We start from the raw sequence: 18,025 nt of genomic DNA, 5'->3' as shown, positions 1-18,025 counted from the left end.
CAAAAAAAAAAAAAAAAAAAGAAAGAAAGATCATACCCTGGGCCAAGAAACATATCTTAACAAATTAAAAAGTAGAGAAGTCATACCAACTATGTTCTTAAGAACACAAAGGAATTAAACTAGAAATCAATAACAGAATGATACAGCTGGAAAGGCTCAAAGTATTTGGAGATTAAATAGCATACAAGTCAAGAAAAAGTGTGAAGAAGAAAATAAAAAAATATTTTGAATCAAATGAAAATAAAAAAAAAACATCAAAATTTGTGGGATACAACAAAAGAAGTATATGAGGGAAATTCATGTGTGGAATGTGTATGTTAGAAAAGAAGATCTAACGTTAATAATCTAAGCTTTCATTTAGGAAACAAGGAAAAGAGGAGCAAATTAAAATCAAATAAGGAAGATAAAAATAACCAAGCAGAAATCATTGAAACTGAAAACAAAAAAATCAATAGAAAACAAAAAATCAAGAAACTAAAATTTCTTTGAAAAGATCAATAAAAACAGATGAACTTCTAAGTAGGCTTTCTCAAGAATTAAAGAGAAGTCATAAATTAGTAAATGAAAGGGGCCATGATTACTTATCCCACAGATTAAAAATATAAAATATATAAATAGTATATAAAATATATAAATAGTATATAACTCTATGCCCCAAATTTGATAGGTGAAATGGATCAACTCCATGAAGTATATAATCTATCAAAACTTATATAAGAAATAGTATTAATAGGTCTGCATCTATTAAATAAACAGAATAAATAATTAATAACCTTCCAAAACAGAAACCACTGGGCTTGGATTGGTTCATGGTTGCATTCTACCAAACATTTAAAGAAGAAATTATACCAAACCTCTACATTTTCTTCCTTAAAACAGAAGCAGTACTTTTTCATTTCATGAGGACAGCATTACCCTAATACCAAAATCAGACAAAAATATGAGGACTCCATTATTCTAATGCCCCAAATCAGACAAAGGTATTACATAAAAGAAAAAAACTACAAACATCTTTCATGAAATCAACGAAAATGTCCTCAAAAACAACTAGCATATCTAATGCAATTATATGTAAAAATGATTATATCACAACCAACTGAGATTTACTCCAAGTACACAAGGCTGGGTCAACCATTCAAAGATCAGTGTGTAACTCATTACTATCAACAGGCTAAAGAAGAGAAATTATATGATCAGATTAAGACATAAAAAGGGCATTTGAAAAAAACCCAACATTTAATCAAGATAAAAACTCTTAGCAAACTAAGAAAAAAGGAGTTTAGTTTCTTCAACTTGGTGAGGAACATCTACAGAAACCTATAGTTTGAACAAACCTAAAGCATTAATTCCTGGGGTACCAAGACAATAGCTGAAAGTAGAGCAACCACGCAAAGTTAGAGCAGAGAGACAGATATCAAGAAGCAGATTACAGAGGAAAAGGATAACTCCAGTGATTTAATATCATTTTTGAGAATTCAGAAAAGTCAGGTTGCAAATGAAAGTCAATTTAAAGCTCCAAGAACAAAACAAAACAAAACAAAACAAAACAAAACAAAACAAAACACAGTTCCTTCAGTTGCCAATAGCTAACCCTACTGCTGCAGGTGTGGGAATGGGTAGCCTGACTCTTTCTTGCATTTCTGTGGCACTCACTGAATGCAGTTAGAAATGAGTTAAATTGTAAGCCCTCCTTTAGCCAACAGTGCTTTTGTTGTCTCATAAAACAGTGCAATAGGTGGTGGTGACTCTTATGCTCACAGAATAAGAACTGGTGTGGGGCACTGCAGTGACTTTCTGGCACAGGGCAGAGAATTATACAAGGGTGGGGGCTGGGGGGTGTTCTGCCATCCTTTCCCCTCCTTTAAGCTCTTTTTTAAAATATTTTTTTTTAGTTGTTGATAGATCTTTTATTTTATTTATTTATATGTGGTGCTGAGAATCGAACCCAGTGCCTCACGCATGTCAGGCAAGTGCGCTACCACTGAGCCAAAGTCCCAGCCCCATCCCTCCTTTAAGCTCTGGATGAGTCCTGACCTCTGGGAGAGGTAAAAGAGAGTGGAGAGGGAGGATAATGCAACCAATGAGAATGAAGGTGGAAGGGAAAAGTACTCATAGAGGTGACTGGAGACCCCAAGTTTGAGAAATGGCTGTGGGCCATGAGCAACAGCACCTAAGGGAACCTGGGAGAGGGGACAAGAAGAGGGATGGGGGATGGGAGAGGGAGATAGGACAGGCACACTGCATTGTGGATTTCTCCTCATAGCTTGTTGGCTCAGGGAACCCAGGCCATGCCACTCTGTACAATGTGCTTGGTCTTTATAGCCTGTCCACTCATGAGACCCAGTCTGTGTCCATCTTCATGGTACACTCTGTCTCCAAAAGCCTGTTTGCTCAGGGGCATGAAGCTGTAGTTGTGTACACTTTGCAGTCTGTCCCCCATAGCCTGTTCAATAGGGAGAACTGAGCAGCTGTACACCAAGAAGTAGTTTCATGGTGGGGCTTCCAGATGCCACTATAGTCTATTGGGCCACCCAAACCCCTTGCCTTCCCTACCTCTTCCTGCTGATATTATCTGTTTTGTACCATCACTGATGTATGAGGTTGAAGAACAGCATCATTTAAAAATCTGATCAGTATGAACCAGGGAAAGCAGAATAAGACAGAACCAACCCAATCCCACCCTGGCCTCCCCTTTCAATCTTGCCTTTCCCCTAGGACTTGGAGGTTTTACAATGGCACCTAGTACCTCTGTGGATTTACCATATGCCCTCTGAACGGCCTAGCCAGCCTGAACAGACTGCCTGAGAAATCCTGATAACTCAAGTACACCTCTGATTACTGGCTTGACTTTAGTCAGCCATCCTCTCTCTCCCTTTATGGTTCCTGGTAGCGTTATCTATTATTTTCTCTACTAGACTGAGTGCTCCTTGCCTTTCATGCATTATCTCATTTAATCCTCAACAATGCTTTGAGACTAATTCTCATATCCCTATTTTATAGATGAGAAAATGGAGGTCTTAAAGTAGAGTCAGTTGTCTATAGAACCTCTATATTCCACTGTGCTCACAACCCCTCTTCACAACCCTAGTTGTGTTCAAGCACTAGACCTAAAAAGAGATTCATAGAAAAAAAAATCCCACAGGGCTTTGACCATGAACAAGTGCTCAATCTCATAAAAATCACATGATTTAAAGCAATACATACAGGGATCACAGCCTTTTTGCTGTTGTTCATAAAAAGGATCAGAAACTAGTGGCAGGTAAGGGTAGAGAAAAACAGGCCTTCTAGAAGGTTTCTTTTGGAAATTTGACTTTTTATATACTTTCTTGAAAACAGTTTAGCAATAATTGCATAGACATTGGGTGTGGTGGCCACATACCTTTAATCTGAGCTATTCAGGACGCTGATAGGAGAATAGCAAGTCCCAGGCCAGCTTGGGCAACACAGTGAGGCTTTCTCTCAAAATAAAATAAAAAGAGCTGGGGGTATAGCAGTTCAGTGCTTGAGGCCCTGGGTTCAATCTCTACTACTTAAAAATAATAAATAAAAGAACAAAAATATATAAACTCATAGTGCAGTCACTTTGGAAAACATACTGGGACTCTTCAAAAAGGTTAAAGGTGCAGGGTTTCTTTTTGTTTGAAAGTTAGACTGTAGTAATGGTTGCACAATTATGCAAACACACTAAAATACTTAATAGTATTTTTTGAGACAAGGTCTTGCTACCACATGACTTAACAATCCCATTCTTGGATACATAGCCAAATTCAAACAAATTCTCCATGAATATTCATAGCATTTCTATTCATGATAGTCAAAAAAGTGGAAATAACCCAACTGTTCACCAACTGATGGCATAGCTGTACAATGAAATATTATTCTTCCATAAAAGGAAAAAAAATTGATGTTACATTGTGGATAAATCTTGCAAACATTATGCTAAGTTAAAGATGCCAATCAAGAAAAACCACATATCATATGATTCCACTTATATGACAGGTTGAGGACAAGCAAACTCAGAGGGGCATAATGTAGACTGGTGATTTCCTGAGACCAGGGTGTGATGGGGGAATGGGAGTGACTGATGATAGGTACAGGGTTTCTTTTTGTTTCAAAGTTAAGACTGTAGTAATGGTTGCACAATTATGTGAATTCACTAAAATACTTAATAGATATATTTTTTGAGACAAGGTCTTGCTATATTGCTGAGGTTGGCCTCAGATTTGTGACCCTCCTACCTCAGTCTCCCGAGTTGATGGGATTATAGGCATGAGCCACTGTACCTGGCTAAAAACACATTAAATGAATGAATTATAAATATAAATTGAGTCTATATCTCAATAAAGTGTTTAAAAACACATGAACCATTGGAGTGTGGCTGAGGCAGGAGGATTGCAAGTTCAAGCCAGCCTTAGCAACACTGTCTCAAAATAAAAAATAAAAAGGGTTGGGGATATAGCTCAGTGGTAGAGTACCCCTGGATTCAGCCTCTAGCACCAAAAAATACTTGAACTATAAATTCCTGAAATCCTCCTTTATAGTAGGACAACACTATACAATAGTATATGATAGTAGGACAATAGTATACAATCAGTAGGGGATGATGTCCAGAATGTTTATCACGCCTTGTTTGTAATTGCAAAAGCACAGGAAAATTCTGGCTATCCATCATTTGAGGAACAGTTTTTTCAAGAGGGACTAATATGCGACTGTGAAACTCTTATATTGGATCTCTATTTCCTTGGGCAGACATTCTGGCTTGAATATTAAGTGAGGAAAGCAAGTTACAGAATAATATGTAGCAAACCAACCCAATCTGCACAACAAACCTTCTCCCTCTAAAGCCAGGAGTCATGTACTCCATGTGTGGTGCACAGGGAGTACCTGCCAGGAGGTTGCTACCTTCTTCTGGGTTCAGCTTTCACTGGTTTCAATAAGTATGTATTACTTTCACTATTAAATAATTTTTAAAAAGTTAAAAAAGAAAGCATTTTTAATGCTGTTTTCAGCTCCAGACCCATATATCCAACCAGCTTTGAAACATCAGATGTAATGAAATCACCCAAACTCTCCAGACATAATGAGATGGTTCCCTTCAAAGTTGCCTTACACATGTGTCCTGCTTTGGCAATTTATAGCACTACCTTTACTTCCTCATCCAAGCCTAAAGCTTGGATGTAGCTGCATAATCCTCTTCCTCTATATATGTCCTCTATCCTATGGTCCGATTCATCACTTAACTTACCAATTTTCCTAATTAAACCCATTCCTGGGTTTACTTTTATATTGCTGCCACAACTGTCATCCTGGTCCCTCCATCTGCTCTGTAGGAATGGATGTTAGACCATGTATTTTCTCTATGGATGACAGAGCATACTTTTTTTTTGGTGTCAGGGAATGAACCAAGGGGTACTTTACCACTGAACCAGATTCCCAGCCCTTTTTATATTTTATTTGGAGACAGGGTTGCACTGAGTTGCTTAAGGCCTCACTAAGTTGCTGAGGCTGTTTTTTTTTTAAAATTATTTATTTTATCTATGTATATATGACAGCAGAATGCATTTTGATTCATTATACACAATTGCAGCACAACTTTTCATTTCTCTGATTGTACATGATTGCGGAGGCTGGCTTTGAACTCTTGATCCTCCTACCTCAGCCTCCTAAGCTGCTAGGATTCCAGGTGTGTACCACCATGCCTGAACAGAGTATACTTTTGATTGGGTCATCTAGTATCCTCTTAGTTCCTTCATCCAGTTGCCTATCCTGCCTGCTCTACGGTATCCCTGGCTTACCAGGTCTCTCCTGTCCATTGCCTTTATTTATAAGTCCTGTTCCTTGCTTCTTCCCCTGACATAATTTGTCCCACCCACTCTTCAGATCTCAGTTCAAGCCTCTTGTCTTTAGGGAGCTTCCTGACTTCCCCAACAAGGTGAGGGCCTAATTACTGGAAAATGGAGCACTTGAAATTTTGCAGTCTTAGGTTTGTTTGGTCTGAGAGTCAAGAAGATCTTTTTATTTTTTGTACATTCCAAGTAGGCACTCAACAAAAACTTGTTAAACAAACAAGTAAATGAATACAAAATAATACAATATTTAAGACAATGAGAAGGCTGCCCACCTTGCACGCTGCAAATGGAATTAACAGGTGTGAGGGAGTCTAGTTCATCCAGTATCACTGGGCCAGTCAGCTCACAGGGGCCAGTCAGCTCACAGGAGCCAGCGCCAGAGGCCATACACCAAAAGGGTTTTTGAAGCAACAGGACAGTCCGTTCAACACAGACAATCTGACCTGCCAACAAAGATACTTCAGATTATTGAAGTGTTGAAGAAAAATGTGAATTCTCCTGCCAGTAAAGATAGTCTCCTTTCCATCCTCCCAAAGTGATGCAAGTATAAGGGTGCAATTGTGGGGACAGTCTGTTCCTAATGCCAGGTCATAGTTGGGAGGCTGATTATATACAGGAAGCTGTACTACATACTTCTGAGGAAAATGGAGCCAGTTTTCTTTCTTTTGGAGAGATTTTATACATATAGAAGTGGCCTCCAGTGAGCTAAGCTGGAAAAGCATGCAAATACTAAATTCAACTTCATTTTGAAAAGAGTAAATTTTGTGATACATTAAATTTACTATGTAAAAAAATACAGTTTAGGCGGGATTTTAGTTTGACACCTAAGTAAAAGGGACTAAAAAGTATATATATTTCTAATGCTCTAGTTTTTGGTTTGTTTTAAAAAGTAATCACCCAAATCATGACTTCAGATAGCTTCTACACAACTAAAGACAATCTTGAAGTGACTGATGGGATCGCTAAAGGGTACACTAGAACCTTGGAGTACTGTGCAGATAGCCATGAACAGGGCTCAGCAAAAGCCTAAACTGGTAACATGGGCCTCTGCAGGGCACAGGTCATGTCTGTCTTGGGCTATGTGATGGTGCCAGCAGTGCTGAGCAAGATGCACTTGGAAGCCATAGGAGACATCATATGGACACTGATCAGTCACCCCAATCAAGACTGTGGAGAAGATGCAAGCACACCCTGGTCTCGGAGAGCATCCCTGAAGAGGATGCTATGAGGTGCAGCCGTGGAGAGTGCTTCTAGGATTTCTGGACCCAGGACACATGAGGGGGTCACACAAACTGGCAAGATTTTGGGGAGGTGGTGGTCATTCCCATCCTTCATTTGCAGGGTGATGTCAGTCACCAACAGCCAAATCTCCTTTTGTGCCAAAAGAAGCAGACTCTTCAGCTACAAGTTCAAAGTAAAGACTATTAACTATTCTTATATCCAAAATTAATTTTTAAAAGCAACAATCTTAATAATCATTATCACTAACAAGTTATTATTTCAAAATACTTTAAAATACACAACAGGAGTTTGGGCATGGTGGCACATGCCTATAATCACAGTGACTCAGCAGGCCAAGGCAGGAGGAACCAAATTTGAGGTCAGCACAAGAAACTTAGTGAGATCTTGCCTCAAAATAAAATAAAAAGGATTATGGATGTAGCTCAGTGATTAAGTGCCCTTTGAGTCAATCCCCAGTTTACAACCAAACCAAACCCCAAAAACATACTATAGACTTAGCACACGGGTCACTAGCCCCATTAACATAGCTGTGTGCCCAACTGTGCACCTGTTTAATGGATTCCTTTGTTGGAATACAACCCACACTTTGCAGGCAGTGCTCTACTTGTCTTCTGACCTACTCAGGTAAATTTTATTGTTCATTCTTTCTTGTTCTGAGTTTGTATACCTAGAATGCTATCTTTTATCTAGAGCATACACATTCTTCTCTTAGAGTAGCTGCAAGTTTCCTGAGGGTTAAGACTAGATCTCACTCACCAACAGACTTTTTGTACAGGACCTTGGTATAAAGTAGGTGTCATAAATATCTGTATCTGTAACAGCTTTTATTTTTCTTATTTTTTTGTCTTCTTTACTTTAATTATAATTTTTCCCCTAATCTGCAAAAGTTATAATGTCCTTCCAAGTTCTATTGAACTGGCAGTCTTCCCCTGCCCATTGGCCAGGGATTAGGACGTAGTAGATACAAATGGACCAAAGACAGATAATAGGGCTAGGGCCTGAGGGCATGGCTAGCTTGAGGGTCAGCTTGTTTTGCTGGCATGGACTGTCAGGTGAAGCTGAGAATTACACATGGTTGGCTAATAGAACTCAACAGAGGTGAACTCCGTGGTCTAGAACTGTGGATTGGGAAGGAGAAGGTAGTCTGCATGGTTGGGAGGTTGATTATATACAGGAAACTGCATTAAGTAATACTGAGGACAATGGAGCTAGTTTTCTCTCTGTTGAAGAGGGATTTATACATACAGAAGTGGGGAAGACAGGAGTAAATTCTGTGGTAATGGTCTATGGTTAGTTGTGTTGGTGTGAAACCACAACTCTAAATAAATCTAAATATAGAAGTAGATATGGATGTGGGTGTGCATGTGTGCATGAGTGCATGAATATATACATATGTCTCCTTGCACTATTCAATGAGAGGACCTACAAACAATAACATCCCAATAGCAGGAAATGTAGCTAGAACCTAGACCCTGGCTTCTAAATACCATTTTCCATTGATATCAACCAGGGCTCCTTGAAATGAGGGCTGATTCTAAAGCATAAAATGTCAAGATGACTCTGTAATATTGTGTCAAAAATAAGGGAGGACTCAAAGAATGATGGAAACATGTCTAAAAGATATAGGAGCCAGCCTAAATCTGGTAAAATTTGAGCATCAAAATGAACAACCAAAACAGATTATAACTTACTGAATAAAAAACTAATCCATTAGTCTATACTGACATAAATAAATGACTACAGAAATAAATCAGCAAAATGAAAAGCTCCTAATCAATGCTGAATGTCAGCTAATAAATGTACAAGAAATAATATTAAGATATTTATAGTCTCAAAGTATCTTTCCACAAAATGCTTATTAATAAGTAAAATATTTACTTATAATTAATTAATTAATTTGTTCTAATTTGTTCTACATGATAGCAGAATACATTTTGATTCACAGTACACAAGTGGAGCACAATTTTTCATTTCTCTGGCTGTAACACTACACTAAGTAGAGTCAGACCATTTATGTCTTTATAACATGTACCTAGGGTAATGATGTTTATCTTAGTCCACAATCTTTCCTTATCCCCATGAAATATTTATTTTTTAACTTCAAAGTGAAAAACCATGGAAACACCATCTTGACCAATTGATAAAACATTACAATTCTTTCTGGGACAAATAAACTATATGTCTCTTGATATGAACACAGTATTTTTTTGGGGGGAGGTACTGGGGATTGAATTCAGGGGCCCTCAACCACTGAGCCACATCCCCAGTTCTATTTTGTATTTTATTTAGACAGGGTCTCATTGAGTTGCATAGCACCTGGCCATTGCTGAGTCTGGCTTTGAACTTGTGATCCTTCTGCCTCAGCCTCCTGAGCTGCTGGGATTACAGGCATAAGCCACTGTGCCTGGCAGAACATAATATATATATATTTTAATAGACATGACATTTTTTTATACCTTTATTTTCATTTTTATGTGGTGCCAAGGATCAAACCTAGTGCCTCATACATGCCAGGCAAGCGCTCTATCACTGAGCCAAAACCCCAGCCCTGAACATAGTATTTTTATGTTGTATTTCTGTAGAGAATGTTAGAATGTATAATCTAATCTGTTCAAGAGATAGCATCAGATAAACCTAAACCAAGGGACATTCTACTAAGTAACTGGTTTTTATTTTTTGAAAAATCTCAAGGTTGGGCTGGCAATGTGGCTCAGTGGTAGAATCCTTGTTTGCATGTACAAAGCCCCCTGGTTATAATCCCCAGAACCACAAAAACAAAAAGCCAAAACATAAGCAAAGATAAATAAGTATTCCATCTAAGAAAGATGAAAGAGATATGACCTGAGCATACTGCATGACCCTGTATCAGATCCTGGAGTTACAAAGGTTATTTTTAAAACAATTAGCAAAACAAAAATTTAAAGAATTAGTAGATATATCAGGAAGGGTAAAGATTTCTACAAAGTTAAGAAATGGTGGGAATTCTGACATTCTTCAAGGATTTTAAAATACTCTTTATGAATACTTGGGATTTGGGCTAAGGTCTATCTTTCCAGATACTAATGTACCCAAACCTTTTAATTAACTATAAAATTATCTATATTATAGGAGTATGAAAAAAGTCAGTAACAAGAAATCTTCTTATCTTTATCTTCTATAAAAAGATACTATTAGCCAATTATTTAAAACAGTGCTACTACCAAGTTCTTGCTAAAATTTTATTAAAAATAGGTGTCTTATTTATAATTGCCCAAACTCGGAAGAAACAAGATGTCCTTCAGTAGCTGAATGGATAAATAGATGTTGGCACTTCCAGACAATGGACTGTTATTCAGTATTAACGAGAAATGAGCTATCAAGTCATGAAAAGACAGAAGCTTAAGTGCCTAGGATGAAGTGAAAAAAAGTAGTCTAAGAAGGCTACTCACTGTGATTTTAATTATATAACACTCTGGAGTAGGCAAAACTTTGGAAAGAGTAAAAAGTTTAGTGGTTGCTAAGGGTTGGGGAGGAAGGGATAAATAGAGCACAGATGACTTTTGGGGCACTGAAATGATATTATAATGGTGCATACCTGTCTGTATACATGTGTGCAGTGCAAACCAACAGAATGTACATCAAGAATTAATCCTAGCTGGGTGCAGGGGCGCACATGTAATCCCAGTGGTTTGGGAGTTTGAGCTGACTAATTGTTACAGAAACCATGTGACCCAAGAAACCTAAAACATTGATGATCTGGCCTGTTATAAGCACAGTCTGCCCACTCCTGAAGTAGATGATCACTCCTGAAGTAGATGAAGTAGTATCACACTATGATAGCACAATTTTAGTGGTATTTTTCTATAGGCAACTCATCGATAACTTAATTAGAGGTTAAGAAATATATTATTTTAGTCATCTTATAGCTCTTCCATTGCCTATCACCTATGGATGATTAGAGACATGAAAAAAACATTGTTTAAAATAGATACTCCATAGAAAATAACTTCAGATACTTTATGTATAAAAGAAAGGCTCCCAACCAGGCAGCTGAGCTGTGGCCATATATAAAGCATACATGTTTCTTAGAGATTTATTTTTACTTTTATTGTTGTGGAATTGGAAATTGATCTTGCGGGTGCTATACCACTGAGCTCACCCCCAGTCCTTTTCATTTCTAAATTTTGAGATGGGGTCTTGGTAAGTTGCTGAGACTGGCCTTCAACTTGAGATCCATCTACCTCAGACTCCCAAGGTGCTGCGATTATGGGCATGCACCACCACTCTTGGCTAGATTCACATCAGGAGTGAAGACATGAAATGCCATGAGATCCAGCATTTGCTTTGGAATACTTTGTAACAAAAAGAAAAGCCAGAGTGGTGAGTGTCAAACCTTTATAAACCAAGTATAGATTTGTTAAAAGATTGTCCCTGGGGCCACATCTGCACTCTGCCACTTCTGTCCTTGGTGGTGTTGGGTGCCTGGCTGGCCCAGTCCAGGCTACCTGCCCAGGCTTCAGCTTCTTCCACAGGCAATTTCCTGGCATTCCAACCTGCCTGGCCACAGGTGCAGTGGCAGCAGCAATGGCACCAGGGTGCTGTCTGCTTCCCTTGCACACCCTGGGGGCAGTGCATAGGGGTCCTCTCATTCTCTTCTCATTCTCTTCCACACTGGAGCATATTACTCATGAGTGGACAAGAGCTTAACAGATAGGATCACCTCTGAGTCCCACAAGATGAGTAGCCTTTGAGAGTGGTTCCTTTACCATCCAAGGCCAGAGTGATGTCTTGGAGAACTTAGTTCATATATTCAGATTGCCAAGGACAACTTTTTACCTCGTCCACTCCTAGCTGATCCAATAGCAAACTCCTCTAAATTGCCACTTCCTAGAACTTCCCAAGGCCTCAAAGGGACCACAGGGAAGAGGACTCTTCTACCGTAGAAGAGTCCCAGAAGTGTTCCCAGAGTGGATGAACACAATCTTAAGATTCCCAATTCTACCACATAATTGAGATTTCAGCTTCTATTTCCTTTCTTCAACCTGCCTACGTGTCAGAATTTAACAAATAATATAGGGCTAAAATCTTCAAGGGCAGAGCTACATCTGTTTTTTTTTTTTTTAAATATCCTAGTACTTAGCATGGTAGAAGCTGGTAGTCCACACCTGTGCTGGAATGAATGTACTACCCCTTCAGCTGGATCATGTTCACCTGGATTTTAAATGTACTTTTGTATTTTGACACTCCATTAATTTCTAAAAGATTATCCTTATGACAGAGGGAGACAGGGAGAATGAGAGAATGTTACCTGTGGTCTTTGATAAATCACTCTGGCATAGAAACTGCAGCGGGCACCCAGATTGTCAGTCTGGAAAAACATTGAGAAAGACTGGTAACATCATCCAAAGTACACAACCATGGCAAAAGTACTAAAGAACTTGTTAGAAACAAAGATGTTACCTGGAGAATATCTCTTAGGCAATGGAGAATTGGAGGCTGGTGAAGCTTAGATATGGAGTCTCCTTCAATCATATCAATTTGACCGAGATTGGGATGAACTGAGAGGACGTAACAGAAGGAAGGAGGAGGCAGGTGACTTTTGACCTGTTTAAAATGAAGGCAAAGGTAGAACATGAATGAAGTATTAAAACACTCAAATACATCATTCCAATCTATTTTTTCTTATATACATATTTACTTATAGATGTGTACCCTCTCTGGAAGGTTATACAAGAAGTGGGTTACATTATTTACTTTTGGGACCAAGCATAAGAACATCTGTATTTCTTAATTTATTATCAATTTAAGATTTCATTTTAGAAATCTATTCTTCAGAGTATATTGAAAATACCATTTGGAAAAACATCTTGTTAATCTATATATGGGCATTTTTGACACCTACTATTGGACTGACAGGACAAGTTCATCAATGTAGCACTCCACTGAAGTCAGCTATACAAAGACATATTCCCTTTTTCAGCTTAGGCATCTATGACCCAAAGCAACCACAGGCTAGCCTCCTGGACAAGGCCCAGGAAGGAGAGAAGGAGAAACTTTTTAACCCATTTTTTCTGCCTTTGAGCTACTACCATAAATAATTTGATAGGGTAGGAATGGACATTCCTAGCTACCCTCATGGTTGTAGGAATATTTACAGATTTCATTGTATTCCTACTGTAAATTGGTAACTAAGTGCTGGTTTCATGAGTGACTGGAAGGGGTGGGAAAATATTGCCTAGTTTATAATGAGGCAAGACTCTGACTGTTATAACAGTATGTGAGGACTGCTGTTTAAAAATTCATCATAAATTAACCTGAGAAGCATATTGTATAGCATGGAAGGGAAAGCAGCCATAGACTGGGCTCCCGAATGAGAAGAGAAAATCCCAATCCTAGTCCTACCTTGTATTCACATACCACCACAAAGGGCCTAGGTACAGAGGGATTCCTGTTGCCACTGTGGGGTCATGGAGCAATGGTGAGAGCCCTGGCTCGGTGGCTGGCACAGAGCAACCTGAGGATGGAGGGCTCCCTGGTGTTGTACCTACCTCTTCACAGGGCTGACTATGGCCGGGTGCTTTTAGGGGTATTGCTGGGGGCCATATGGTATCAATCAAACTGAAGAGCCCTGGTGTCCTGGGATAAGAAAACACTGTTAAAATTATTTGTCATTAGATGGAATGCGGTGGAGCAAGCCTATAATCTTTGCTGTTAGGTAGGCTGGGGCAGGAGGATTAAAAGTTTGAGGTTACTTTAGGCAACTTAGAGAGATCATGTCTCAAAATAAAATAAAAAGGGCGGGAGATGTAGTTCAGTGGAAGTTAGAGCATTTGCCTAGCTTGTGTGAGCTTCAATATCTCATACCATACACACACACAAAAAAGTATGATACAAAATGAATGAAAGATTCTCTTCTTTGTGTAGAATAGAAAAAAAAATATACAAGGGACTGGGGATATACTTCATTGGTAGATGGTAGAGCATATTCCTAGCATACACGAGTCTGTTTTCATTACAAAATGAAAACAAAACAAGACTCTGCTCAGTGAGGTTGCTGTGTAGAGGATGCCTGAAGTGTGGCTATGGGTTCCCACTGGGTGTTGGCAGAACTTTAAAATGCTATAGGCCCAGGGCTGGGGTTATAGCTCAGTGGTAGAACACTTGCCTAGGGTTCGATTCTCAGCACCACATATAAATAAAGGTCTATCATCAAGTAAAAAAAATATTTTAAAAAGCCATTCCTTTAAAATATTTTTTGGTTTGATTTCTGCAGTGCTGGGGATAGAACCCAGAGCCTCACGTGCCAGGCAAGTCNAAAAAAAAAAAAAAAAAAAAAAAAAAAAAAAGGACCACCATTTGACCCAGCTGTCCCTCTCCTCAGTCTATACCCAAAGGACTTAAAAACAGCATACTTTAAGGACCCAGCCACATCAATGTTTATAGCAGCACACTTCACAATAGCTAAACTGTGGAACCAACCTAGATGCCCTTTAGTAGATGAATGGATAAAAAAAAAATGTGGCATAGATACACAATGGAATTTTACTCAGCAATAAAAGAGAATAAAATCATGGCATTTGCAGGTAAATGGATGGAGTTAGAAGATAATGCTAAGTGAAGTTAGCCAATCCCAAAAAACCAAATGACGAATGTTTTCTTTGATATAAGGAGGCTGATTCATAGAGGGATAAGGAGAGGGAGCATGGGAGGAATAGATGAACTCTATAGGGCAGAGGGGTTAGAGGGGAAGGGAGAGGGCATGGGTTAGAAATGATGGTGGAATGTGATGGACATTATTATTCAAAGTACATGTATGAAGACACGAATTGGTGTGGGAGGCTGAGACGCTAAGCAACTCAGTGAGACCCTGTCTCTAAATAAAATATAAAATAGGACTAGGGATGTGGCTCCATGGTCAAATGTCCCTGAGTTCAATTCTCAGTACCGGGGTGCGGGGGGGTGGGGGGAAGCTATAGGCCCTGGGAAACTCTGAAAAAAGACACCTGTGATGTCCTGTGAAATAAAAGATTCTTTAGCTTATAATCAAGAAACACTTTTTGGTATAATCACGAATAGTATCTCTTGCAATCTGCTTTAAGAAATGCTGTTCTATGACAAACAGCCTTAGAAGAGTTGATTGCTTACTTATAAGAAGAAGGTAAGTGGCTAATTTTTAAAATTTTGGACATTTGATCCTTATTATTATTATTTTTAATGCAGTCTCCTAGATAAGAAAGAGTATATGTTAAATAAAAATTTCTTAAAATCAGCTTCTTAACTATTTTTTAAAAGTAGAGATGGTTCAGGTGGCTGTTGTTGCTTTGTGAACTTGAGTCTTCATCTCGGGCAGCTCAAACATTCATGTACCTCTGCTGAGGACAAACTTGGTGCAGAAGTTAAACTTTGGCACAAAGTGTATGTTCTTTTCACTACATTTCATCCCTTACTATTCATTTCTGCATAAGATTTCATTTTATTATAGAAGAAACATTATTTTAAAAAGCCATTCCTAGGGGCTGTGGCTCAGTGGTAGAGCGCTTGTCTAGCATGCACGAGATGTTGGGTTCGATCCTCAGCACGACATAAAAATAAATAAAATAAAGGTATTGTGTCCAATTACAACTAAACAATAAATAAATAAATAAATAAAAGCCATTCCTAGGGCTAGGGCTGTGGCTCAGTGGTAGCGCACTTGCCTGGTATGTTCTATTCTCAGCACCAAATATAAATAAACAAAATAAAGGTCTATCATCAAGTAAAAAAAATATTTTAAAAAGCCATTCCTTTAAAATATTTTTTGGTTTGATTTCTGCAGTGCTGGGGATAGAACCCAGAGCCTCACGTGCCAGGCAAGTCCTCTAGCACTAAGCTATATCCCCAGCACCCTTTTAGAAATTTTTTTTATTATTTTAGTTTTTAATTTGTTCAAATTAATTATATATGACAGTAGAATGCATTTTGACACATTGTACACAAATGGAGCACAACTTCTCCTTCCTCTACATGGTGTAGAGTCACAATGGAAATGCAATCATACAAGTATATAATGTCTGTCTCATTGAATCATCCTTCCCATCCCCAAACCCCCCTCACCTAAAATATTTTTAAACAGCAAACAGGCTGTCTAATAGGGACAGACTACCTTAATTTGTCTTTTAAAAAGTTAATAAACATTTTAATTTAAAAATTTTTTAAAATAAATGTTTAAATAGAGAAAAAGGACATACAAATAATATCCATATGATTGTGATATGATTAAAAATAGTTTGAGGCTGGGGGTGTAGCTTAGTGGTGGAATGTGTGTTTAGCATGTGAAAGGACCTGGGTTCACTCCCCAGAACCACAAGAAAAAAACAAGGTAACATCATTATGCCAGAATAAATTTCTTGGGATATTCCTTAATTTATAGAATATATAATGAATATGCAGCAAAATTTGGAACTTCAAACTGTGACAAAAATGTTTACAGGTATTTGATAGAATTCTGTCATTCTTAACCTCTGTGTTTGAAAACCAAAGCAGACAGGATGAGAATCTGGCTCCCCACCTGCTCCTATTTATAGGCTTTGCAATGGCCACAGCTCTCTGACAGCAGTTCCCTGGGCAGATTCCCTTCCAGATGGCAAAGGTGGAATGGGTCAATATTGCTGACCATCAAACAGGGAAAAGCTGCACTTCTCACCATAGCCGATCATGGTTTCCCCTCACCCTCTCAGATATCTCCTTAAAGTCAGTTGCATGTGATAAGTAAGAAAAGAGAGGAAGATCTGGAAACAGGTAGGACACATGGAGGAGGATGGCACAGGCACTGGGGACAGTCTTGGGCAGAAAGCACAGGCTGAAAGACAAGCGGATGCTTCAGGAAGCAGGAGACACAAGAAGGAGCAGAATCAGGCTGAGCTCACACAAGCTTCCCTAACCTCCAACCTGGAAACCAAAAGCGTCTAAAGCCATAATTCTATTTATAGAAACCAATGTACATTTTAAAGGGAAAGATTAAAAATATGTGAACATGGTAAATTTTGTTTACCAAATTATATACTTCAAATGGTTAAAATGGTAAATTTTATTGTGCCACAAAAATTAAATTTACTGTGACAAGTAAATGCCAAGTATTTTGATTGGTTTTCTGTCTCTAGAGATAATTGATAGTTCACTTTAAAAAACACTACTCCCTTCTGTGTGAAGTATGACACAAGAGGAATGTCCCAAGTTCTTTATTGTACCTTAGGAATATAACAAGTACAAATACAATTTTGAAATTTGAGATAATTCACATATCAAAAATTCCACCCATTTAAAAAGTGTGCAGTATACTTATACTGGTTATTAGTGTAGTCTTACAAGTTGTGCAACCATCAATATTAGTATCCATTAAACAGTTACTCTCATTCTTTCTAGCCCCAGACAACCATTACTTTACTTTCTGTCTTAATAAATTTGCCTGTTCTGGACATTTCTTATAAATGGATTCATACCATATGTGGCTTTGAATGTGTATGTGTGTGTGTGTGTGTGTGTGTGTGTGTGCTTGTGCACACTTGTGAGAGAGATGGCCTCTTTCCTTTGGCATAGTTTTGAGGTACATCCCTCAGGAAATATCAACACTTTGTTCCTTTATGTGGGGGAGGGTACTGGGTATTAAATCCAAGGGTGCTCTATTACTGAGCTACATCCCCAATCCTTTTTGCTTTTATTTCAAGACCAGGTCCTGGAAAGTTTCCCAGGCTGGCCTTGAACTTGTGATCCTCCTGTTTCAGGTTCCCAAGTGACTGGATTTACAGGCATGCACCACTGTGCCTGGCCACTTTGTTCATTTTTATGACTGAATAACATTCCACAGGATGGGTAAAGGACATTTTATTCATCTAGTCATCAATTGGTGGACATTTGGGTTGTTTCCATGTTCAGCTATTCTAAAAACTGCTGCCATGAACAAATTGCATGCATATATA

The 18,025-nt window shown here is 38.5% G+C and overlaps 1 protein-coding gene and 1 long non-coding RNA gene across 14 annotated transcripts in view; one reads left to right on the top strand and one right to left on the bottom strand.

Moving 5' to 3' along the window:
* The window catches only part of Spidr (scaffold protein involved in DNA repair), a 394,388-nt gene that overhangs the window by 12,513 nt on the left and 363,850 nt on the right, over window positions 1-18,025 (bottom strand). For all 13 annotated transcript variants that reach the window (XM_048782863.1, XM_048782864.1, XM_048782865.1 and 10 more), the window contains 5 exons: window positions 13,619-13,706; window positions 12,531-12,674; window positions 12,379-12,438; window positions 7,040-7,250; window positions 6,122-6,292 (listed from right to left, as the gene is read on the bottom strand). In XM_048782863.1, the coding sequence (XP_048638820.1) occupies window positions 6,122-6,292; window positions 7,040-7,250; window positions 12,379-12,438; window positions 12,531-12,674; window positions 13,619-13,706 (674 nt within the window). The remainder of the gene's footprint in view (window positions 1-6,121; window positions 6,293-7,039; window positions 7,251-12,378; window positions 12,439-12,530; window positions 12,675-13,618; window positions 13,707-18,025) is intronic.
* Window positions 1-18,025, top strand: part of LOC107142376 — a 34,141-nt gene that overhangs the window by 11,921 nt on the left and 4,195 nt on the right. The window lies entirely within an intron of this gene.

This window comes from Marmota marmota, unplaced genomic scaffold, assembly GCF_001458135.2.
Source record: "Marmota marmota marmota unplaced genomic scaffold, marMar, whole genome shotgun sequence".
In the NCBI taxonomy this organism is placed as follows: Eukaryota; Metazoa; Chordata; class Mammalia; order Rodentia; family Sciuridae; genus Marmota; species Marmota marmota.
The sequence above is the reverse complement of the archived record's forward strand: the minus strand, read 5'-3'. Positions and strand labels throughout refer to the sequence as shown.